Raw genomic sequence first — 26,148 nt, forward strand, 5'->3', positions numbered from 1 at the left:
ATTAGCAAGTAACATAGAGAATAATAGAGGGAAAGGAGAATTAGGAAAGGATGCTTATGAGTTGAAGGGGGCTTGTGTGAGCTCACAAAGGCCCCATGTTAACAGAGCCAGATTCTGGGCTCCACAAAGGAGAATTTTAGCTTTCTTTCCATTTCATTTGTTTTAAAAGAAAGTCTCCAGAATTTAAAACATAAAAGTATATAAACCAATCACTTTCTGGAACTGTCAAAATTCTGTCCCCTTTCACGAATATTACATTCAGCAATAGTAGAACACTACAACAAGAACACTACAACAAGGTCTTGCATCTGAAGAAGTGAGGTTCTTACCCACGAAAGCTTATGCTCCCAGTACTTCTGTTAGTCTCAAAGGTGCCACAGGACCCTCTGTTGCTTTTTGTAAATTACCAGACATGGAATGATCTGATTTTTATAACCAAACAACTAATTCATTCTAAAAACAATGTTTTCGTATCAGGAAATTAAGTCTTCTAGGTTTATAATGGAAAGATTGACATACAAACTGACAAATAAAGTGTCATGAACCATGCTGCTATAAAAAGAAGTTCTATGTAGTATCACGTAGTAGAAGTCACTCTCAAACAATTCTCTATAAAGCAAAAATTTTTTGTAAAATAAAAGTATATTATAGTTTATTGGAAGCCATATACTTTCTATTTTGTTAAATTCTAGTAAATTAGAGGTAAAAAATTTACATCTCAGCTCCAGGCAATTTTGAGGCATATGTTTTTGCCACAAGAATAGGCTGGTTTTCCAAAACAATTAGTGTAGTTTAATGTTCATAGTGACCTTCTAAATGTGGTTCACGCAGCTCAATATTTTGAACAGCCAAAAGGCAAAGCCTTGTTTATCTAAATAAGCAGTGACAGCATAAAACCCAGTACAGCCTAGATAGTGGAATGGAGCTTTTGCCTCCAGTACCAGATAGTTAATTTAAACTTACAAATATTTATTGGTGTTTAGTAATAATAATTATAATTTTAATGAAATTCTTTCCTACTAGCTACATAGATATAATTTATAATTTGAACCAAGAAAATCAAGAGTTTGGGTGTGGAGGAAGACTAGAGAAGGAAGCCATGTCTTGGGAAAAACCTTTACAGTACATTTGGTTTTATGGCATTTCTACAATTAGAAAAAGAACTAGATAAAGAACTAGATTAACTAGAGCAAGAACTAAATAAATGGATATCTGATCCAGTAGGGGAACACCTACATTTCTATATGGCAAAGCAACATTTGTAATTGAACATTTTCAAAACACTACCTATATAAAGCCAAATGAAACAAAGAAATAATTATGTTTCTAAAATAAAAAGTTAAAATACCATTGACCTTTAATACATTTGTATTGCACCGAAATTTTTAAAATAATAATAAAATGATGTGAATAAAATACTCAAACATTCAATAAACGCATTGAACTTTTTTATACAAATTTTAAAATCCTTGGAAATTTAAGCTTATACTGACAGCAAACTACATTGCCAGCTTTTCCAGCACAACCTGTGTGTATTGAGTGCATTGGGATAGGTCGGAACACAAAGATAGCGGTTCCTCAATTCTGGGGCTGATTTTTTGTTCCCAGAATAATTCAGAACACTCTCCTGGGTACTCTAAACTGTCTATAGCCCTGATCCAAAGCCCAGTGAAGTCAAGATTCCAATTAGGTTCAATGGATATCGCACCCAGTCTAATGTCATGAAAAGGATTACTAAAAAAAAATTTGCTTTTCGGATTGTCTTGAAAAATGGAAAAATTAAACCTAAATTAACATTTTCTGTGAATATTTTTTGATTTGGTGATAAATCCATCTTTTGTCAAAACAATTATTTTGACAAGAAAATTTCAACTAGCTGTAGCAGCCACGCCTCCTCTCTCACAGACCTGGCAGAGGTGGTGATGAGGTAGCGCACAGCTGTCATACTGCTTCTTATGCCCCGGACTGGTGGAATCTCCTGGAAACTGTCAATACCAACTTTCTACAGGAGGGTCAAGGTTCTTACCTTTTATCTTTTAATAAATCAACTGGATTAAAATAAGCAATTAAGTATCCCAATTGAATTTTTGCCCTTGGAACCAGATTACTGTTCCACAAACACTAATTAAATTAACGATGAACTTCGCAATAAAAGAATGCTTCACAATAGTTTACAAAAGCTCAGACCGTTTCACAGACTATTTCATGGATACTGTGAAAACTTTTTGACAATGTATGTACACTATCACATATGAACATACAGTATAAAGAAACAGATTATTTAAAATTACCAGTAAATTGTATAATTTTTAATCTATAAATCAATTCATAGATCTATCAGATGAACAAATATTTTCTCTCCTTATAGTTAGATATAGATGTGCCGAAAAATACACTGTTGAAATATGTAAAAATATAATGTTGACATTTGTTTGCTATACAAAATGGTAAAATGTTGACAATGGATTTCATGCACTATGAATTTTAATGAATCCATGTTTTCTGCCTCCGGCCTCATAGTGAACAGATGCTAGTAGGTGATTCTGCAAAAGGACTGAATTAATTAAGGGTTGTTGTTTTTTAAAAACTATGCGTTGTATTCTCTTTCACTGGTTTTCAATCTGTTCTTTGTTGTTTGAGAATGTCAATAGCACTTTAACACTCTGTTTATCCATCCACTAGAAAATTTAGTCAACAACATTTAAATGATTGTTTCTTTAATGCGCAGTGCACATCTTTACCATACTGGGTTTCATGGATACACTGCACTAACTGGAGTTATGCTAAAGGAAGTTAAAAGTCTTTTCAATGGTGGAACAAAGAATAGATTTTTCAAACTGTTAGTCTACATCTAGTTGACGGTAGGTTTGTTTTAAAACAATCAAGATGTATTATTGTGCCTATTGCACTTTATAAAAAGCCAGATTCCAATAACCATAATGACAATGAATGATACTATATTCCATTAGCAGGTCCAAATGACTTCAGTGGGATTACTGATGGCATAAGGTATTGTTCAATGAATCTGGCCCATGATGATTATTGTTTTTAAGGGGGAAAAAACAAAGCTCCAGACATTCAGTTTCTCCCTTTTCAGATTTCCAGTCATCTGTAGCTATGCGCTAGACTAAAGCATATTGTAAGTCATGGTTTTGCAACTCCTTTCATTAGTAAAGTTAGGGTTACCATTCGTCCGGATTCCCCCGGACATGTCCGGCTTTTTTGAGTTAAAAATAGCGTCTGGGGGGAATTTGTCAATGTCCGGACTTCCCCTCCTCCCCCCCATACAGGGCGTGCGCACGGCTTACAGAGCAGCCGGGGCTCCGGCAGCCAGAGCCAAAGCCCTTCCTTCACTTCCCCCCTCCTCTCTCCTGAAACTTGACACCACTCCCCTCCTCTCCCTCCCTCCCCCCGCCCTGCATTCACAGATTGCCGGCCGTTCGCCGTTTGGAGCTCCAAGCCTGCTCCCCTCCCCCACTTCCGAGCACGCTGCTCTGCAGCACAGTAAGGGGGCCGGGGGCCAGAGAAGTGGCAGGGAGGTTCTGGGGGTGGGGGGTAGTCAAGAGACAGGGAGCAGGGGGAGGGTTGGATGGGTCAGGAGTTCAGGGGGGGCTGTCTGGGGGTTGGGGGTGTAAGGTTTTGGGCAGTCAGGGTACAGGTGGGGGGGTCTCAGGAGGGGGCAGTTAGGGGACAAGGAACAGGGAGGCTTAGGTAGGGGGTGGGGTTCTGGAGGGCAGTTAGGAGCAGGGGTCCCAGGAGGGGGCAGTCAGGGGACAAGGAGTGGGGGGGGGTCAGGAGTTCGGGGGGGGGCTTTCTGGGAGGGGTGGATAAGGTTTTGGGCAGTCAGGGTACAGGTAGGAGGTAGGGTCCTGGGGGGCAGTTGGGGGGGGGTCTTAGGAAGGGGCAGTTAGGGGATAAGGAACAGGGAGGCTTAGGTAGGGGGTGGGGTTCTGGAGGGCAGTTAGGAGCAGGGGTCCCAGGAGGGGGCAGTCAGGGGACAGGGAGCAGAGGGGTTTAGATGGGTCAGGAGTTCTGGGGGGGGCTGTCAGGGGGTGGGGGGTGTGGATAAGGGTTGGGGCAGTCAGGGGACAGGTAGGGGGTAGGGTCCTAGGGGGCCAGTTAGGATGTGGGGAAGGTCTCAGGAGGGGGCAGTCAGGGGACAAGAGGCAGGGAGGCTTAGGGAGGGGGTGGAGTCCTGGGGGGCAGTCAGGGGACAAGGAGTGGGGGGGAGGGTTGGGGGTTCTGAGGGGGCAGGAAGTGGGAGGGAGTGGAAGGGGCAGGGGCGGGGCTAGGACAGGACGGGGGCGGGGGTAGGACAGGGCGGGGCTAGGGCGGGGCTCCTCCCGTCCTCTTTTTTGATTGTTGAAATATGGTAACCCTAGTAAAAGAATACTACAGGCATTACATTTTCAAAAAAGTATCTAATTTTGGATGCGAGCATGCCAGCATTTCAACTTAGCATACCTCTGCTTGGGTGTTTGTACATTATACAAACACCAATCAGTAGCCACATCAGGAAGCATATATGTAACAGCAGGAGTGCTGCACATGTAAACAATACTTTGTACCTATATCATATTTTTCAACCAATTTCAGTGCATTCCAAAAAAGCAAGCCTGACAGCTCCCTGCAAGTCACATAAGTATTACAGTGAACTGATTTTACAATTGAGGGTCAGTGTGTTTAAAGACACCAACTTGAAAAAACAGTATGTGACCATGCAACTAGGCTTTATTATAATGCATGTGCACAAGGGAAGCAGAATTAAGGTTGCACTGGCAACTGTAAATCTGGCATTCCCTAACTTTCAGTTGCTTGACTTTGTAACCTAAATCATTTTCTTTTACCATAAAAGAAATTTACCATAAATTTTTTAATGTAATTTCCTAGTCTACAGTATAGATATCTATCACTTGAGCTACAGGACTAAACTACATTAGGTGTCAGCAAAAATAGGCCACTATTGTAGAGGGAAGACCTGGCCACTGGTGCCATGTGGTAGGAGAGAAATCAGGGAGGACCAATCCAAGCTCTCTTTCTCCCTCCCCACACCAGAGGTGAGGCACTTCTGGCTCATACACTGCTCTCAGAGTGAAAAACTGGCTGCTGGGGGTAGGTGCTGGATCTAAGGAGGGGAGTGATTGGGGATGGGAGGGGAGGAGATATTTGTAGACTGAAAATGCGCTCTCGCCCAAATTTCAGAGAGTTGCTGCAAATTACAAGATGTTACAGCTTCTCAAAAAAGGTTGCAAAAATCTTTTATAATATCAGCAAACACCACATTTTAAATTAGAAGCGTGATTGCAGGTTTATAGTCTCCCTTTAAATGACTTATTCAAAGTCAGAGAGAACCCAGAATAGAATCTTGGATTCCCTTGCATTAAAAAGGCCTTTGCACCTTCTTATTTTTACGTATGATATTCTTTTGATAGTAAGTAGCATGAGAAAACCGTGAAAATTTCTCTCTCACCTATCTGTCCATCTACCTCAGGACTTTTTTAGTACCTATCATCATAGAATTGGAGCTCTTGCACAGTCATATGAGAGTGTTTAGACGTTGAATGGGGTATCTGTGCAGATGTAGAACTGTGTACACAAACATTTGTGTGTAATTATAAACCTAATTTCCATGTGCAATTACCATTATGTGCAATGTCTACTAGCAGACTCAGATACCTAATTTGCATGCAGAACCTCGGTAATTCTGAATGCAAATTAGTCACACAATTATGACAATCAGGCCTTGATGTCTGATTACAAAATTATAAGTGAATAATACATACAAGGGAAGTTGTGACTTCATTACAATAAGTGGATGTGGATGCTTTCAGCTGAGGATCTATCCATGTCTCAATTTAGAGCTAGTTGGAAAAAATGGAGGGTGAAAAGAGGAATTTCAGAAAAATGTAATAGTGAAATTCAGCACTGCACAGAGGAGCAGGACAAGGACCATGCATCACTGAAAGAGGGCTTCAGTGGTACAGAGGTCTTGCTGAACCTCTGCACATATCTGACTCTGTTTAAAAAAAATACTCTCAGATGTCAAAAATCTTATTTTGATGAAAAATTTCCAACCAAGAGACCCAACAATAATATATGGCTGGCAAACAACATTTTATACAGGTCAAACAAGCTGTGGCCAGTGGATCTCTTGGCTTCATACCAGCCTCCACATCAGAAAGAAATCAAGAAAATAATTTGCTCATCTTAAAATCAGAGGAAATGTTCTTGTCTCATGTCTAAGTACAAAGCATATGTGTCTAAAGAATAATGGCCAGTATAGGGCACACTGCAGCTATTGTTTCCAGAAGGATAACACAATAAGGAAAGGGGGTTCCCCTACACTAAAGCAGGAAAAGTCCCATTTCTGATTAAAATTATGGTACCCCAATAACAGGTTTGGATTATCCCAGTAGGTGGATGGGGTTTACTTACAGAAAGCTTTTCCAATTGTCTCAATATCCTACACTATGGCCCCAGTACACATGTTCCTACAGAGAACTAACAATCACTATTGCTGCATGAGTCAGCAACAGATTAAACAGGAGGATCCAATTGGGCAGAGCATGGGAAGACTTTTCAGATTATTTCTCATGCCTGAATTTTGAGTCTCTCCTTTGGGAAGTTACTGAAAAAGTTTCTGTGTGAATCCGATTTATAAACCATCTTTTTCTAGCCCACTGGGAGCTCAATCACTGATTCTACAGACCCCAGCCTATATTTGGTTACTTAGATTTAATTGTCTAGGGGTTGCAGGGTAAGGATCTCTTGGCAAAATGAGCTATCCAGTCAGCTTTCTGCCACTTTTCTTCTCACCCTTTCAATTTTGATTTACTATGTTTTAATCATTTAAAATAATTAAGTTAAATAAATATTTTTATTTATCATCTTTCTCGGAGGTTCGGTGATCAAGCACTTTTTTCTGTTTTGTCCTTTAATAGTGTTAGATGGAAGCCTGTGGGTGAGAGTGAACGGGTCCTAAAAGGAGGTGAAGAGCTTGTACATTTCAACAGCTGTAGGGAGGATAGAGTAAAGGTATGTCTGTTGAGGGGGCTTATTGGGGCACTGCTGAAAGATGGCAGGGTTAAGTTTGCACAGGCAACAGTAACGGTGCATTTCCTGGTTTTCGGCCATGAGTTTTGCTAAGCTCAGTGCTCTGCAAGGAGAAGACCTGCCACAAAAAACCTTAACTCTGCATTAATTTAGTCTTTTTGCCATTGAATTCCCTAGGTTGTTGGGGTTTTTTTAAACAGGAAAATGTACGTTGTTGGTAGGAGTTAGGAGTTATTTAGGCAGGTGTGCGTATGTCCCTCAATTACCATAGTGAGCCAGAGTCCCCCACACACCAGCTGCCTCCCACCAGCCCTGCTTTTGTACATCTCGCTAGCCATTCCCCAGACCCATTCAACATGTCCCCCCCTCCAACCTGGGCCCTCGACACTACCATACCTAGGGCTACCCACCACAAGCAGGGAATGCCCTTGAAGTCTTCACTCCCTGGTATACAAACGTTTCTATTTTCCTTAATTCCCCCCATCACCACCACCAAATAACCCAAATCACACCCAGTGCCTGGAGCAAAGGATGAGTGGGGAGGGATAGCTCAGTGGTTTGAGCATTGGCCTGCTAAACCCCAGATTGTGAGTTCAATCCTTGAGGGGACCATTTAGGGAGCTGGGGCAAAAATCTGTATGGGGATTGGTCCTGCTTTGAGCAGGGGGTTGGAGTAGATGCCCTCCTGAGGTTCCTTCCAACCCTGATATTCTATGATAACTATATTACAGGGGAATAATGCTGGGGAGCAGGAAGATTGGGGTATAGGGTGGTTGTGGTGCCCTAGCAGGGCTGGGAAGTATTACAGGGTTGGGGTGTACTGACACACCTGGGGCTGCAGGGGGTTGGGGTGCAAATGATTTAGTTTGCATTGGCAGAGCTGGGGTGAAGGAGGCTGGGAGGCAGCACTGGGGTGTAATGGCAGAGCTATGGGTGCAGAAAGGTTGGATTGCAAGGTGGTTGGCGTGCACTGGCAGAGTTATGGGAGTGCACAGAGATTGGGGTGCACTGGAAAAGCAGAGGGAGTAGGAGGTTGGGATGCGCTGCAGGGTGGTTGGGGTGCTAGAAGGTTGGGGTTCACTGGCAAACCTGGGGGCATAGTGAGGACGGAATATTCTGGCAGAGCTGTGGAGTGCACAGGAGTTGGGGTGTATGGCAGAGCTGGGGCTGCAGGGTGGATGGGGTTTAGGGGACTGGAATGCACTGGCAGAGCTGTGGAATGCAGGCAGGTTGGGTGCATTGGCAGAACGGGGGTGCCATGTCTCTTCACCTGATCCCGCAACCTCTCTTACCTCCCCTACCATTTATCCCCCTCCCATAACCTCCCTCCCCTTGCCTCAGCCTCAATCCCCCACAACCCTATTCCCCCACTCCTCCACCCCCTAGTGCCCTTTCCCTCTCAGGAAGCATCCCCCCATCTATTTCCCCCCCCCAAGATTTGATTACATTCCCCCACACCCCAAAAAATGGCCACCCGTAATTCACAAATTGTAACAACCTCAAACCACTTAGTCCTAAACTTCTTTTGTCTTGGGTGGAGATTATGGTAATTTATCCAGATACATTAATTGAAGGGTGAATTCACAGAAATCAACAGGCCAGTGATTCATCAGTCATTAGTACTTATTAGTTAACAATACAAGGCAACTGGAGAAAACTGGTGTGGGGGTCCTGTAACTAGATACAAATGACTCCAAATTTGCATCACTAACACTATCCAGCATCATCACCAACCACACCAAATTTCAAAGTACTTTGATTAACTGTTCAGATTTTAGAGCTTCTACAAGAGTCGCGTGTAAAGCATACAAAATGGGAGGAACGGTAACCCTTTAGCCATTTTTCTGTATTGGCACATGCAGTGTAAAAATGTACATTTTCTTAAAAACCATTCTCAGTTTGGGTCCCCCAAAGATTTTGTGAGTGCCATGAACTACTTTGGGTAAAATTCAACAGATTGAGACCACTGACGTGGGTATTCACCCACGAAAGCTTATACTCCAATATGTCTGTTGGATTATAAGGTGCCACAGGACTCTTTGTTGCTTTTTATAGTTCATTGATAGTTTCATCTCGAGCACTGGGCAAAATACCAGACACACAACACATCTAGAAACTCTATTTTAAAATGGTTGTTTTTTTCTGGGCTTATAAAAAACATTTTGTTAAAAAATTCCAATCAGCTCTCACTATCGGTCATACGTTTGATTCCCTTTATTTGAGGTTACATGCAACAGGAGAGAACAGGACCCTTTTTATTCTATCATTTACTATGGGCTAGATTGTGATACCTTTATTTACATTGATTTCAATGGGACTACACAAAAAGTAAGTTACTACTCAGCATGAGTAAGGGTACCCAAACCTTAAAGGTTTTTTGTGCTGGTTCATAAGACCATTGTTTCACATCAGAACATACGAATCGATGGACACTGCCCTGCCCACTGAGTCCACAGGTGAAAACAGTGGATCACAGCTGAGTTTTGCAGTGGAGCTTGTGCAACTACACTAGCTGGAATTTTGCTCCCTAGGGGGCTCGGTTGTGTCACCTGAAGAACAATCTTGTTAGTGAGACCAACTTGGGTCTCCTGGTCAGGGTTAAGAGAGACTGCAGCTTGCTTTTGCAGCTCTCCCCATGCTCTCAGCTGATATGACCCCAAATGTTCCTAAGATATATTTGGCAGAGAGCTGCCAGATCAGCTGGGATGACTGCACCAGGAAAAAAGCCAACAGCAAAATAGCCAAGACCAGCCTATATGTAGTGGAATCATGAGGTTCATTAATTTGTCACAGGGAGGGCCACACACACATTTTTTATGATACAATAGCATTCACTCCTCCGATGCAGATTTGGACATTTTCCTACTGACACTTGGACTTGGTCAGAGCAGGTACTTGTTATATGGTAGAGTGATGGACATCATCCTATCTAATCACTTGTGTTCCCAGGGGGCATGTGACATTTGCAGTAGTGCTGCTCTCGGAGGGAGGCTACAATTTATCCATAACCCCAACACTGGACTATGAGTAACCAAGTATCATGAGGACAAGGGGAATGAGGACTTGCAGCTGTACCCTGTTTAGTCTCTGGGCAGCCTATGAGCACATCTGAGCCACAGCAGGGCTGCTTGATTGACCACGCCGCCTGACTGGCCAAGGAAGTCAGCAAGCCTGCTCTGAAGCCCAACAGCAGCCACTGATCTCTGATTGTTCCATGTTTATGCCTACAGCTGTGACTGCTCTTGTGCCAGCCTTGTTTCCAACCTCACTCCAGTCCTGTTCCCCTACTGGCTTCCTGACTGCGGCTCTAACCCCTTGGCTCTGGTTACTGGCTTCCACTCCAAAAACTAGGCTTGACCGCCCACAGCCCAGTTTGAGGCACCAGAACTAAGATATACAGAAAAGGAGATGAGGATTAAATATGTCCAGATATAAGGCATTGCTTGTTACTCCAAATTATTTGCATGAGGAAGGAGTAGGCTGAGAGAAACTGAACTGAATCTCAGTAGTTTGGGGCTAGCTGGGGTCTAGTTGTGGCTACTGAATGAAATAAAGGTGAGCACAGTGGGATATTATTTATTTATTGTACTTCTGCTTTGTGCACATTGCAATCTTCCTTAATTACATAAAATTCTAAAAAGTTACAAGCATTTGCTTAAACAAAATTATATATGTAGAGTTTTTGTTTCCCAGCCTCTCAGTGGCAATGCCAAACAACTTAGTTGCTGCATTAATTTTCTGTTTTGTTTAATTTCAGGTAATTAAAACAAGAAAATAAAAGCTCATTGAAAGCGGTCGCACACTAAGCCCTGTCTATCTCTGTCATTTTAATTTACACAAGGGTAGCTCTCTATTTAGTTTTATTTATTATGCCTATCTGTGCATCTATCAGATGCTCTATAAATTTCATATCATCTGGAAACATTTATAGGGAAATGTCCTCAATCCATATATAGTGCCTATAAAGGAAGAATGTATATTGTGATATTGTAACTTTAAATCTGGAGTTACATTAAATCAGATTGTCATCTCATTCCTATGGGGTAGGTAAATTGCAATATGGAATTTCTCAAAGAAGAAAAAACCTCTTGGCCCAAGAAAACTGGTATTAAAATATGCAATCCCACATGTTTGTAATTTTGTGGAGAAAGTGCAGACGGTGACAGAATAGTGTCTGAACTATTTCCCACTTCTTTTTCATTTGTATATAGCGAATTGATATATTTCAAGGTAGCAAGCTGTTTAATGCCAAAGCCAAATTATAAATTATCTTGGTACTATGCAAATTTTAATTATATTTGATATTACTACACCACATTTAGGTACAAAGACTCATTTCAACCTGTTTTTATGTCACCTGTAGCAATAATTACAGGTTTGACCCTGGTGATAAATTAGACGCAAATCCAATTTTGCACATTATGGAAAGTATACATTCTGAATCCAATGATTATACCTATCTCTTAATATCTGTACTTAACTTCCAAAAATGAATACAGCTCAGCACAAGAGGTTTAAGGGAAACACCTTCAATATGACTAAAAGACAGAATTTAGAAAAGTAGGTTAAGCTAGCTAGCTATTACATTTCGTTATTTCATCTCAGTTTTTGCTGTATCACACATAAGTTGTGAACATTCCAAAACTAAATCATACACTGTGAACCCTCAAAGTACTTAAAAATCACAGCAGGAATACTAGACAACACACTCTTCAAGATCCGTGGCTCCTACTCATGCCTTTCACATGTGGTGTATCTCACACAGCACACTAAGTGCCCCAACAACAAACTATGTGGGTGCAATGAAACAATCACTGTGCTCTCGAATGAACTTGCACAGAAAGCTGAGAAAAAAACAAAAACATCTTATCACCCATGGGCAAACACTTTTCACAAAGTGATCCACTCCAAATCTGACCTCTCAGTCCTCATCCTCAAATGAAACCTGCACACCACGTTCAAAAGACAAGCCTGGAAACTTAAGTCCATAACTCTGCTAGACACCAAAAATAAAGGATTTAATAGACACTGGATTTATGGCTCATTACAGCAATCTGTAACCCACTGTACCCCTTTGTCCTACAACTGTTAACTGACACTTCACTTTGAAAGGTCTCTTGCAACATGAATTAACTCCTTACCTGTTCCACCCTTGCATTTAGCTGTGACACACTGAATATCTTTCCCAGACCTGAAGAAGAGTGCCGTGTAAACTCAAAAGCTTGTCTCTTTCATCAACAGAAGCTGGTCCAATAAAAATTATTGCCTCTTTAGTATCCTGGACCCACCCAGTTACAACACTACTGCAATCAGACTTCGGTAGATCATCTCGGTTTGAGATACCTGCTTTGTGCCTTAATACAGTACCTGGCGTGTCCATAAACAACATTTCACATTTCACTGTCCTATCCAAAATAGTAAGTAAGTTTATAAAATTTCTGATTTGATTCAAACGTGTTTTTCAAAGCAACAGTGCTTTCATCAGCTGTATAGTACACAGACAAAAATCAAAGGTGCAGTTAGGTCAACAGAGCCAGACATATAGCTGTGTGCAAATTAATTTCTGCAAAAATATTTAATTAAAATCAATATCATTTCTAAATATGCCATACCAAGGTTTCTTCCTTGGGATTTAACATTAGAGGTATTTCTTTTATTTAGACAGATTTTTACAGCCAGGTCTGGACTGTATTCCTTTGCTACCCTGTAGCAGGCCAGGAACAAACTGTGATTTTCCTGGTTCCCCACTTTATTCAGAGGGACAGAGGGAAAGTCCTGGTTAGAATACTGGGAATGTGGAGGTCGAACCTCTGCTCATTGCCCACTCCTGTCTGCTCATTCCCTGACAATAAAAATTCTTGAACAACTTTCAATAATATTTAGCTAATAGTTTAAGACAATTTAAAAATCCAGACTACAACACACTGGACATACAAAACACTGAATGAATGTATGTCCCCCATCACTCTAGTATATGCATTTATGGAGGAATGTTGCTCAACAGGAAATTGCCTAGTTTACTATGGGGTGTGTATGAGGTAATTTACCCTAGCTAACTCTTGACTCCAGCTAGGGCATGTATTCATAGCAGGGAAGGCAGCGCAGTGCAGGTACTACCAGCCCAGCACAGACCTCGATTATGTACTCAGCTTGCTAGCCAGCTCTGAAACCTGCACCCGCACTTTGTTTTTCTGCTCCTGCTACTCTCAGTAGCTGGATTCAAGCCCATTCACAGATCTGCTGTGTAGACATACCCAAAGACTATGACTTATAAAGAGAATTTTAAAGGCATGATTTATGTCTTAGTCATAGTCTATGTCAGCTATCATGCTGAAAACATTACTAATAAATTAATTACTAATAAATCAAATACAACTTTGAATTTAAGAACAAAATAAATGAGATTAGACGTCAATGAGGTCGAAGGATAACTCAGCCCATTTCCCCACTTCATTCTGACTGCTCTCCTTAATCATGAATGCACCTGGGAATCAGGAACAACAACGACAATAATCAGGGGAGAGGTAGGACTGAACAGAACTCAGACTTTGGCTAGTGAAAAAATAGCAAAATGCAACAGAATTTACATGAAGATAAGATACAACCAGACTATCCACTGTATGTTATGGAAACAATGGTTGCAGCTCCATTGTTAAGTCTGAGTTGAGTTTTGCACTTAAAGTGGGGATTTGTCCTGTATGACGAATACTATGTATCCTTCCCACACCAAAAATTACAGCACTTAAACTGAGTATAGAATTATTTTTCTGAGAATTTAAAAGAAAATCTTAATTAGTTTGAGTTAAAACTAATATAAAAATGGGCCCTTAAGAAATTTAGCAATCTGTGATCATCCTTTTATTGTCCCAATTGACAAGGAGGGGGGGGGGGGAAGAAAAGAATACATGACTCTTTAAAAATCAATTTCCTCTCATTTGCAACCATAAACATTAAAGTACATATCTGAGTGCCTTAACTACATTTCCGTACCTTAACATGTTTGGATTTCTTCTAGATTTAACTCTAACTCTGAATTTCCTTGACTTGTAATACTTGTTTTAGGGATAATTGAACCCTCACTAAAAAATGTGTACCCTATATTACTGGTGTATATACTCAATCTTAACAGCAGGTTAAGATTTTTTTTTATTCTGGCAATTTATATTAGGTTTGTGCTCCTACTCCCCTTTAAGTCCATAGAAACTTTACAGTGCCTTAAATCGGAGCAGGACCAACTGCCAAGTAGAACAGAAGAAATTCAGGGCCAAATCCCACAAATATATACTCACAAGCAGGTCCATAAGCTTTAATTCTGACTCGTATACATTTAATTAGGTGTTTCATTTCTGAGCTGAAAAGTAGTCATTCACTCATGCTTATCTGTAACAATGTTATTAACACTTATATATATCATTAGGCCTTGGAATCTTGGAGGTCAAAGGACCAGACACTCTTGTGCTAGTTGAGAGAGAAAGCATAATGTAAATCAAAAGGCACAAATTCAAGTGCGAGAGAAGGATGGATCACTTAAGTACTTCGGCCTAAACTCTGCCACTGTCTGCAGGAGTGAAGGGTCCTGCACACATTAGAACTGGGACAGTTCTGCCATGAGGGGCAGGGCACTGAAAGCCTGTGTAGGATGTTAAAACCTCTTGGGCCCCATGGCACGCAGTGCGATGGAGATTCCTTGCAAACCACCACAGACAAAGAGGAAAATGGCCAGTGCATATGTGATTTTGTGATTCCACAGATCATTCTCTCTCTCTCTCTCTCTCACACACACACAGACCATAGAGGGACAGCACACTAGCTGCATGGCTTACAACAACCCTAATATTGTAGTAGCAATGGTGGCCTAGAAGTAAATCCTTGCACTCCAATCCTTGAAAATTTTTTACCTCATGTGCTGCCCACGGAAACAGTATTTGCCCCTTTATGCTTACTATGAATAAAGCATACTATAAATATGATTGGCATGTTCCTCTTATAGGCATATTCATTCTAATGTTCTAAGATTAAAAGAAAGCTTTCAGCAAGAGAATGAGCAACATTTAGTAACTTTACTCAACTGACTTCTCTACAGTAGAAAGACTCCATTTGAACATTCAATACAGGGAGCAAAATACAACAGATACCTTGAAGACAAATGTTGTTTGGGTTATTGATCCTGTGAAAACAATTCATGCTTAAATTATTGAAACAGCTATTTTCTCCACTATTGTAAAAATACAATGAAAGCCTATTCAGACATGTGAAGTAATTATTTCTTTCTGCTTCTGCTAAGCTTGCTTATTTGTGCCATGTGTGATATAGGCACATTAAATTAGCAAGGTACAGTTAGCAAGAATCAGAAAAAAATTACTTAATAAAAAGACAGTTTATGAGTTATTTTCAATATTGGCATTCAGATACCATGGTGATGTCTATGGTTATTTATGTCTATGGTTATTATAGTTACTTCATGTATGCATTCACATTATTGTATATCGTAGGAAAACATATATATATGTTCACATATAAGTTCACCTACGATATACTATAATGTGTATGCATATATGAAATAACTATAATGACATACTAACTGAAAAATATTTTTATTAGTGTAATTATTATTAATACCATAATGCTGCTTTGTCTATTTGTAAATGTACACTATATATAGTTGCACTATATACTCTATGTTATTTTCAATATTAATTCTGTACTCTCTCTAGTAATCGCTATTCAAACATTTTTCACAGGGTGGTATCCAACATACCACACTTTCCCTCAAAATCTAGACTTGGACATAACTAGTATCTCAGATGCCAGGATGATTGGTGCAGTATAGGAATGTAAATACAAAAGAAAATAACAGAACTATGGGTAATGATAGGTAAATATTGTTTTTATGATGGCAACCACTGTACTGTATTTTCTATGCTAGCATAAAAACCATACACTAGTTTGCAAATGTAGACACTAATGTGACTTAAATTTTATGTAATTAAAAAACCCCTAGGTTTTAACATTAAATGTATTTAATGTACTGGAGAAGTCAAATGACTAATATTTATTGACAAGAGCTTTATGAGATGGCTTTAAATCTTTTCCTTTGCTGACATCTTTTTTCTAACATGTCCAAGACTGCTGTTTTGATACCACAGGAAAATAGCAGTCTATATTCATATCTTTGTAGCGTGCTTGTTGATTTTAATTATTTTTGAGAGATTAAACTTGTGGCTTTTGCCAAATGTAGTTAAAATAAGCAATGACAAATTACTAAAAGGTTTAATGCTACATTATTTCATAACATACATATTAATTAGCACTTGATGCTGTAGTAAGTAATCAGGCCCCTGAATAGCCGGCAGATTAATTGTACAAGCATCCTCATAAACAAAATGTGGCCTGCTATGGAGACTGTCACTTGTTTTGGTCTAATGATATACACTCTGATAAACAAAGTGTATTCGGCTTGGAATTCATATAAGACGACAGAACAGCTGCAGTTGTTAAAGATGACATAATTATTAGGGCAGAGTGAAAGAAAGGCTAAAGTTGGAAGAAACTTGATGAATGATAGTATTTGGCATGATATCTAGAAAAAAGCCTAGAATTTTGAAAAATCTTTTGTAACTTTAAAAGCAATGGCTTCATGAGAAATTGCTTGCAATTAAACCTAATTTCTAACTAAGCAATGATCTGAGAATAGAGAGACCCTGGAGAGAGAGTTAATATCACAAAGATGTGTCTGCTGCTACTCTGTCTTGCAAGCTTATAAAATCCATTGCAGTGTCCACAGAGCTTTCATGGCTCTGATGTGATTCATTGCAAAACAGTGCAGAGCTTGTGAAAAACTGAATGGGAAAACTGAACGTTTCTTCAATTACCACAAACTTTCCTACTAGTTCTCTCACTTTTAATGGACAGGACAGTATACAATCTTTTAGTACAAATATATTGGAATAGCACACTTAATAAAAACGCATAGGCCCCTGTGTGTCAGTATGAACCTGACATGCCAAACCCGCGAAAAAAACGCAACAATTGGGCTTGTTTTTGGCTTAATTGGCTTGTGAGATGCTTGTTGGCTAGTTTTTGGCTTGTAGCTTGTTTGGCTTGTAGCTTCTTTTTTTTTATCGACTCCTGGCAAGCAGGGGCAAGAGGGGGGAGAGAGTCAGGGGTGCACAGTGGGCCCATCACAGTCTCAGACTGCATGCCAGGGGGATCTAGTCACAGAGTATTGGGGTTTCTAAGGACTGGCTTGCTTTGAAATGGGAATAGCTTCATTTTTGGCTTATTGTGAAAGTCGGGGTGCTTATTTACCATGTGAAAGTTGGCAAATGTGGTATGAACATATTCTGGTTCATAGGGTTTTTTGCTACTTTGGCTATGTCTCTTAATATTATTTTTCTAACTACACGATTTTAACAGTTTCAGCAAAAGGGGTTTGTATTTAGGTGAGGTAGAAAAGCTAGTACAGTCCTCTGAAGGCAGAGATAGTAAGGACAATAGCTATTCTCCTGGTGTTGAAAGAAGGTTCCAGTGTAATGGAGGAGTAGGGCTGTGTGATTCCTTTTAATGAAGGAAAGTTGAAACAGTGAAAGAACTCACCAGGGAAAAGAGGTAGTTTTAAAATCCAGGAGGAAAAAATAAGAATCTGATACTGAAATTTCTAGATAAGGGGCCAAATTAATCTCTCACTCAACTGCAATGCGTTTGACTTCTTGTCGAGTTAAAGACTGTTAAAATAGGCTGAATCTGTTTATCAGCACAGCCCACTTCCCTAATGTTGTTTTCAGCCCCCCTCCCCCATCCCTTTGGAGTGACCATTCCCCATTACCATCCTAGTTCCAACGACCCCCGGCTTTTGCTCATAGCAGGAAAGGAGAGCAGTCTCCGTAGTCCTCTACTTCTAAAGTTAATTTAAAAGCAACAACAACAGTATGCCTCAGTGGGTTACAACACCCTCTGGATTGTAGGACTCTGCTCAGTAATAAAACTCTACCAGAGAAGCCTTTAAGTAGTCGCCTGGACTGATGAAACAGAAGACATTTATTCTGAAAATATATTTGTAAGTGGCTAACATAGGTCTTTACATAGTATCCTAAGGCAAAATGAATAAGCTATGACTATTTTGAGTGAGTTTAAAGTATCTATGCAGTATCTATAAGCAATTCATTCACATATCAGTGTGCTTTTTATTCCTCTGGGAAGCAATATGGATAACATTTCTCTAAAAATACGTTTTCCATTGTGAACTATAGAATAGCAGAATGGCATTGCTTACTATGTGAAATGGAGAGAACAGACGTAGTTGCTGCCATTGATACTGAAGATCCTTACTTGTGAATTGTGACTGAGTTTCTTAAATGATCATTTCATTGCGGGTGTATCTAATGAGCCATATGAAAGCTGTGGAAGTCCTACACCAAGAACTGAAGAGTCAGAAGTACTGCGCAGATGTAATGTCTGGAATTAATCCTACTATTGCACTTTCCATCATTCTGCAACTGATCAAAATGCAGATTACCACACATCCCTATATTACTTAATGTCGGATTCAATTTAATTGATCAAAATGTTTTTATGCCACCCAGATGATGCTCAACTATTATGAGCAGTATTTGACTATTCAAAATAGCTAAGTATGATTTAATATTTTACTCTTTGGAATATACAGCAACATAATTTATATTTGGCTGAATCCCATTTTGAAATCACATCCAGAATCAATTTGTTTATCCTGTAAGTTAAAGAAGAAGTTCAAGGTTTGGGGAGAGTAACTATACAACCTTTTGCCAGCTAAAGCCACATTCTCCTTATTTATTATTTACCTTCCAGAAAACCCAGACTAAAGAATAAGGCTCAGATATGTAGGACACAATATGCCCGCACATTGTCAATCACTTTTCATTCTTCATAGGAACTAAGAACTGAATGTCATTGCATTATTTTTAAGTTAAGTACTGCTAACACATTAAACAGTGTATTTGCCTAAACACTTTCAGGCACAGAAATGGCATTGTCAATAATGCTGCTTACACGCTTACACTAGATGAAGACAAAGAGCCAATGAGCTGTGACAGCTATCTAATTCAGCATGATATATTCAGTTCATGTGCCTATATGATGCACCACTACAAACACTTTGTGAACTGTGTGACATAGTTGTAAGGCCCAATGCTGCACACTTTGAATATATCCACACAAGAAATAGGGCCTGATCCAAAGCCCATTGTAATCAATGGAAAGACTCTTGTTGACTCAATGTATTTTGGGTCAGGTCCATAGAGAAGATATATCTAAAAACATCATTACACACACATTTAAAAGTTGGTCAGGAATTAACACAGTATCCTTAAAACATAAGTACCTTACCTACTACTTTAGCTATTTTTGAATAATTGCTGAAACTTCAGGACAAAACATATTCATTCAGGCTGAGACTTTCAAAGGTTGCTTAGGATGTCAGGCACCCAACTCACACTGACTTTCAATGGGAACCGGACCCCTAATTCTCTTAGGCCTGTGGGGAAAACCTTAGCCTCAAATATATTGGAATATATTCCTAGATGCAGTGAATGTGTTTGTATTTTCTCTGTAAAGGACCATGCATACCTACATTATGATTTAACATTTTACATAGTAATCATGTAACTTCTTTTGTTTGGACAGTCCTGTCTGAAGCTGAATCACTTTGCCAATGGTCCTACTTTTTGATCTCAGGATCCACAAAACTTTGACTACATAGCAGTGAAAGCTGCAGAGGTGGTTGTGACGGTAGTTTCTTAAAATTCTTTCCTAAATGCAGTATCAGTTAAATTTTCAGCAAAGGTGGAACTACCATTACTGCTTTTAAATGCTAGTGTGCATGAGTTTAATATCCACACACTGTCACATGAGAACTCAAACGTGCTCATGCACAAACTCACACCTCTTCTCCACAAAACTGTGCTGCCAGTAAAAGGGGTGAGGTTGGGCCTAACGGATGTGAGCCAGGCAAGTAACATTTTGGGAGAAGGGAGAGGATGGGCTTGCTCTGTTGAACATGCCTGGTGCTGAACCTCAGATTGAAAAGTGTTGTCAGTGCTCTCCTCCAAGGTGTGTGGAAGGGACAGTTTGGGCTTTTCAGCTGCAGTCAGGTACTTAAAAGGCAGTTCTATCTGCCAGAAAGACAAGCAACAGTTGACTTTTTTAGCCAAATCAAAGTAGGCTTAGTAGAGTCTTTTAGATGTAGCAGAGCTGCTACAAGGCAGAGTTTGATTTTAAAGGGGAAATAAGGCTTGTAAACTACTGGCTCTAGGCAAATATTAAAAAGGCAGTTTGCCAGATAGGGAAGTTTGCTAAGAAAGCTAGAGGAGGCTTTGTAGTAAAATAAGCTACAAATTGATTATTTGCTTCCGCTGAAAAATAAAATTTTGTTTGAATTTAGGAGGGAATAGCTTTTCAAATGCGAGTAAATAACGAAGTTGCGAGTATGATCAAACCAAACAGCCATTTGAAAATCGAAGGAATTTTGATTCAAACAAACACTGTTTATGCACTTTTCTAACCTAATTTATTAGCTGCTAGTTTAGATATGTCGGATATTAGAAAATTTTGATGTACAGCTTTTTTCCTCAGTATTTGCTGATTATAGAGGGACATCTGGCTAAGTTGCTTTTTTCTTCCTCACTTGAAAATTTCTCCTCTTCCTGCAAGCTAGCTCAGATGATAGCAAAAAGAATTCTTTGCACCTCCTCATTCCACACTGAATGTTGAAAAAATAGTGTTTGCGAACATTTGACAACCAATCCCATACCAATCAAATAAGTAAACAGTTTCTGAATAAGTGAGACCAAAAATTGTTCATTCAAACTATTTGCAATAACTTTTGAATAGCAAATACATTAGTAGAAATCAGGATCACTTCATGAAAAAATCACAAACTGAAATGGCCACATGTTTTGTGCAAATTAATTATCTGATGAATTTAGCCCATTAGTCTAACAGTAATTGAGTACATTAGATTTTTTTTGTTTAATATATTTTTGCTCTAAACAAATCTAATATCAAAATGAGTACAGTGAAATGACATGCATAGAACATAGACTACAAAATACAAAACCAGATGGGATGAACCACATATATTTAAATATTGGGTAAAATTTTCAAAAGCACCTAATTGCTTGGGATGTAGGAACTTGGGTTTCAAAGAGATTTTGATGCTTTTTTAATGAAATTTAGGCTTGTAAGTGATGTAAGTCCTTTTGAAAATTTTACCCATTATGTGTAATGTAATACACATTAACTCGTGTCACAAAGCAGGCAATTTTTTTTGCACTTTCATTGGTGATATGATCTACTGCATAGTTAGGTTACATGACAAAGAAGGGACAGAAAAATATTAGAACAAACCCACCATGCAGTCATGCCCAATTTCCTGATATGTTTTCCCAACCAGCCATTTCTGTGCAACTATTTGTGCTTTTAAACAACCACGGTCAGTGATTGTAACAAGACAGCAGAATAGGTGATGCAGACTGAATGGCAATTTTTTTGTTTCAATTTGGTGCATATCCTACATACACACACAGAGTACTTGATACTCCACCATAGTTCTGAAGAAACAATTGTATTCCTTCAAGGAAGTGTCTCCTTCCACTGCATTGCAAAAGCTACAGGTACCAAAATACACACAAAATAACTTTAAAATACCTAAAACATACTGTACAAATGAGATACTCAATATGTATTTCCCAATAGACTAAATGCAGTTGTTGCAATTAGGTCAGCAGTCGCTGCACACTGTTATTTGAGATTGCCACAGTTTTCCCCTTATACAGGGACTCTTAGACTTTAAGACCAGAAGGGACCATCATGGTCATCTAGTCTGACCTGCACATCACAGGCCACAGACCTACTCCTGTAATGGGCCCATAAACTCTGGCTGAGTTACTGAAGTCCTATCTTGATTTAAAGACTTTAGCTAACAGAGAATCCATTATTTACTTGAGCTCAAGCCAGCAAGTGACCCATGCCCAATGCTGCCGAGGAAACCAGGGTTTCTGTCAATCTGACCGGGGAAAATTTCCTTCCTGATGCCAAATATGGTGATCAGTTAGACTCAGAGCATATGGGTGAGACACACCAGCCAGATACCTCCCAGTCTAGTGTCCCATTTCTGGCCACTGGAGGTATTTGCTAGTAGCAGTCAGGGATGGGTCATACGCCGTTGCAGGCAATCTCATCATACTATCCCCTCCATAAACTTATCAATCTGAGTCTTAAAACAAGTTAGAGTTTTTGCCCCACTACTTCCCTTGGAAGGCTGTTCCAAAACTTCACTTTTCTGATGAATAGAAATCTTTTTCTAATTTCAATCCTAGACTTACTGATGGCCAGCTTATATCCATTTGTTCTTCTGCCAACATCAGCCCCTAACTTAAAGAACTTAAAGACAAAGCCCTGTCTGGGATGATTTAGTTGGGGTTGGTCCTGCTTTGAGCAGGGGGTTGGACTAGGTGACCTCCTGAGGTCTCTTCCAACCCTCTAATATGATTCTATGAACTCCTGTCATTCCCTGGTGTTTATCCCTCTGATGTATTTACAGAGAGCAATCATATCTCCCCTCAGCCTTCATTCTGTTAGACTAAACAAGCCAAGCTTCTTAAGTCTCCTCTTGTAAGGTATGTTCTCCATTCCTCTGATCATCCTAATAGCCCCTCTCTGCACCTATTCAAGTTTGAATTTTATCTTTCTTAAACATGGGAGACCATAATTGCACACAGTATTCCTGATGAGGTCTCACCAGCACCTTGCATAATGGTAATAATACTTCCTGTCTCTACTGGAAATACCTCACCTGATGCACCCTAGGATTGCATTAGTCTTTTTCATGGCTGCATCACATTGGCAGTTTATAGTCATCCTGTGACTGTCCAATACACCCAGATCTTTTTCCTCCTCTATTGCTTCCAACTAGCATATCCCCAATTTATAGAAAAATATCTTGTTGTTAGTTCTTAAGAGGATGACTTTGCATTATTAAATTTCATCCCATTTCTATTACTTCAGTTTTCAGTGTTATCCAAATCTTCTTGTGTGATACCTCCTGTGTGCCATCCACAAATTTTACTAGTATAGTCTCACTTTTTGTGCCAAGATCATTAATGAAAAAGTTAAATAAGATTGGTCCCAAGATCATTCCTTGAGGAACTCCACCAGTAACCTCCGTCCAGTCTGACAGTTCACCTTTTAGCATGACCACCGCAAACTCCCCTGCCCTCTATCCAATGCCCTCTGCTCCCTGCCCACTTACCACGCTGCCTGGAGCACCGGTGGCTGGTGGCACTACAGCCACACTTACCAGCTGAAGCCGGGCCATGCTGCCGCCGCCACCACCACCAGGCAGCACAGAGCACTGGGTCAGGCCGGGCTCTGCAGCTGCGCTGCACCACGAGCTCAGAGCCTTGCCACCCAGAGCATTGCGCCGGCGGTGGAGCGAGTGAGCTGAGGCTGTGGGGAAGAGGAGACAGCAGGGGAGGGGCCGGAGGCTAACCTCCCGGGCCAGGAGCTCGGGGGTCAGGCAGGACAGTCCCACGGGCCAGATGTGGCCTGCGGGCCATAGTTTGCCCACCCCATCCTAACTACTTAGTGGTCCCCCTTCTTCTTTCCTTGTTTTCTTTTAACTTATATGACTAAAGAATCTTTTATTATTGGTTTTAATTTTCTTTTGCAAGGTTCAGCTCTGCTTGGCTTTTGGCAGTTCTCACTTTTTCTCCCCATTTTCTGATTTCAAAGGGACAAGGAATATCTGGGGCAAATATGAGGGTAATGATTGGAAACCAACTGGCCTGAAAGACTATTGTGAATAAGTCACATTGTATCTTGTGAGCAGCTTGGAACAAAAATCCAAGAGGTATAGGCCAAGATATTCAGAAGTGATTAGTGGATGCCCAACCTCAGATACCTTAAAAGGGGTCTGATTTTTCAGAGGACGGCTGCTCAGTACTTTCTGAAAATCAAATCCCTTAAACTCATTTATGCAAACTTTTCTGACATGAATTTAACGGGTTAATCGTACTTGTTGCATCTTCTCTGTTATGAATGGGTGTCTAAATATAGCAGTTCTGAGTCATTTCCTTTAGCAAAGCCTTAATTCCTTGAATTTAACAGGTTTAATGTCACTTTTAAATCCATCACTTATTACTAAATGTAGAAGAAAGTTTGCAAATATTTGGCTAGAATGTTACATCTTTTCTTTCTTTAAAAATTATGATCAATGAAGTCATAGCTGAATTTCTGTGGATGTCAAAATGGCCTTAATGAAAAACAAAAGTCCTAGCCTAGCTCACAAAAAAAAAAGTTGTACGCAATAATTTTATTGCTTGTGGATAGCACATATTACACAAATTGATACAGACATGAACACTTTTGAGGTCGACTGTTCCATTGCCTGACTGATTTCACTGTTTGGAATCTGCCCCACCCTCCACTCTTTCCATTATTTAGCTTGACTTTTCATTATACTAGCTGCAGGCCATTTTCCATTATTTTGCTCCTTTTGACCATCCTGTCTACAAAAAAAACCCCACAATTTCAATTGGCGTAATTCTTTTTACCTTCTCTTACCAAGAATGATTGTGTACCTTTGCTGGTGTGGGATGAATACATTAAGATGGTAGGCAAAATATCCTATACAGTGTCTGATCCCACAGTCTTTATTCAAATAAAACTCTTACTGAAGTCAAAATAAATGTTCCCTGAGAAATGACTGAAGGATTGCGTTTGAAATTTGCACAGTGTTTTGAGAACTTTCTAGAAGAACACCACTATTATAATTTTTGACAATCTGGCACGTAAAGCTGAAACTTCAGTGTTACATAGAGAAACTACAGTTGCTTTCATTTGTTTAAAGATTTTTGTTTTAACATTCCTCTTTGTGCATAAATATGGTATCTGATTCTATGTAACTTTTGAGAACCAGTGAGACAGTTATAATTTAAAGCAATTTAAACCCGTATGGTGTAATTTGAAAAAAAAGTGACTAAACTTTATTAATACCCTGCAATTTCTATTGAAATTATTTATATATTATTCCAATAAGCTTATTTGCTCAAAGTAACTAAGCGAACATTTTTTTCTTACCTGCGGAGTCACATAACAGACTATTTTTAAATGGGACAAGAACAATTAACGTAATAAGTTCTAATAATGGGATCTGGTTATTTTTAAAAAGATCATTATAATACAGTGATATGCATCACATCCTATATCCTTTTTGCTTTGTTACTCTCATTCCTTACCTCTTTGTTGGCTCTGTCTGCTTGTACTAATGTTCCATTCAGACACGGTTCTACATAGTGAAGTTCTTCATTATACTGTGGGGGGAGTGGGAAGATGGAAAATTTAATTAAAGACTTTGAAAGATACAATTTATTTTAATGATTTAGCGCTACAGTAAAAAAAGATGCATATAAAGTAAAAACAATAGAATTCAATTCATTTAAAAAAAAACTGGGCATGGGATTTTTTTCTTCTTCGTATCATTCTTAGTATTTCAAAGGCTGGAATTTTAAAAAGGGAGGACCTACTTGATTGAATGCCAGAATACAGGTAGGTTTAGTGAGTACTGTACATAATTAAATAAACCATACTATAGCAAAAGATACAAATGTTCTGAGTCTTAGGAAAACTGGCTAACAGAAAAACCTCCCAGGTTGGAATCTGGATAGTATTAAGAATTCAATGCTGATACAGTTCCAGCCTTAATTCCCAATCCTCTGCTTCATTTCGAGCAAACACTGACAAATATTTGAGTCAAGGCATGACACATTTTCGGGGGATGGTATTGTAGGAACTGAGCCAAAGCTCTATGAATTTGAATCCATTCTGGAAATGTTTGAAAGTGATCAATCAGAGATTGGCAGTCTTTGTAAAACTAGGTTCCATCACTTGGGCCCAGAGTTTTAAAAGGTATTAGGTGTTGCTCCACTCACTACTGCAAGGCCTATGTGATTTAGATGGCAACGGTATGGTCTGCACTACAGAGCTAGGTTGACATAAGGCAGCTTATGTCAACCTAGCCGACATAAGAACTCCACCTCTATGTGCGGCGTAGAGTCAAGG

General features: G+C 39.7%; 1 protein-coding gene across 3 annotated transcripts in view; it reads right to left on the minus strand.

Annotated features, from left to right (window-relative positions):
* Window positions 1-26,148, minus strand: part of CACNA2D3 (calcium voltage-gated channel auxiliary subunit alpha2delta 3) — a 734,213-nt gene that overhangs the window by 352,715 nt on the left and 355,350 nt on the right. For all 3 annotated transcript variants that reach the window (XM_054035781.1, XM_054035782.1, XM_054035783.1), the window contains exon 9: window positions 25,326-25,400. In XM_054035781.1, coding sequence (XP_053891756.1) covers window positions 25,326-25,400 — 75 coding nt within the window. The remainder of the gene's footprint in view (window positions 1-25,325; window positions 25,401-26,148) is intronic.

This window comes from Malaclemys terrapin, chromosome 7, assembly GCF_027887155.1.
Source record: "Malaclemys terrapin pileata isolate rMalTer1 chromosome 7, rMalTer1.hap1, whole genome shotgun sequence".
Taxonomy (NCBI): domain Eukaryota; kingdom Metazoa; phylum Chordata; order Testudines; family Emydidae; genus Malaclemys; species Malaclemys terrapin.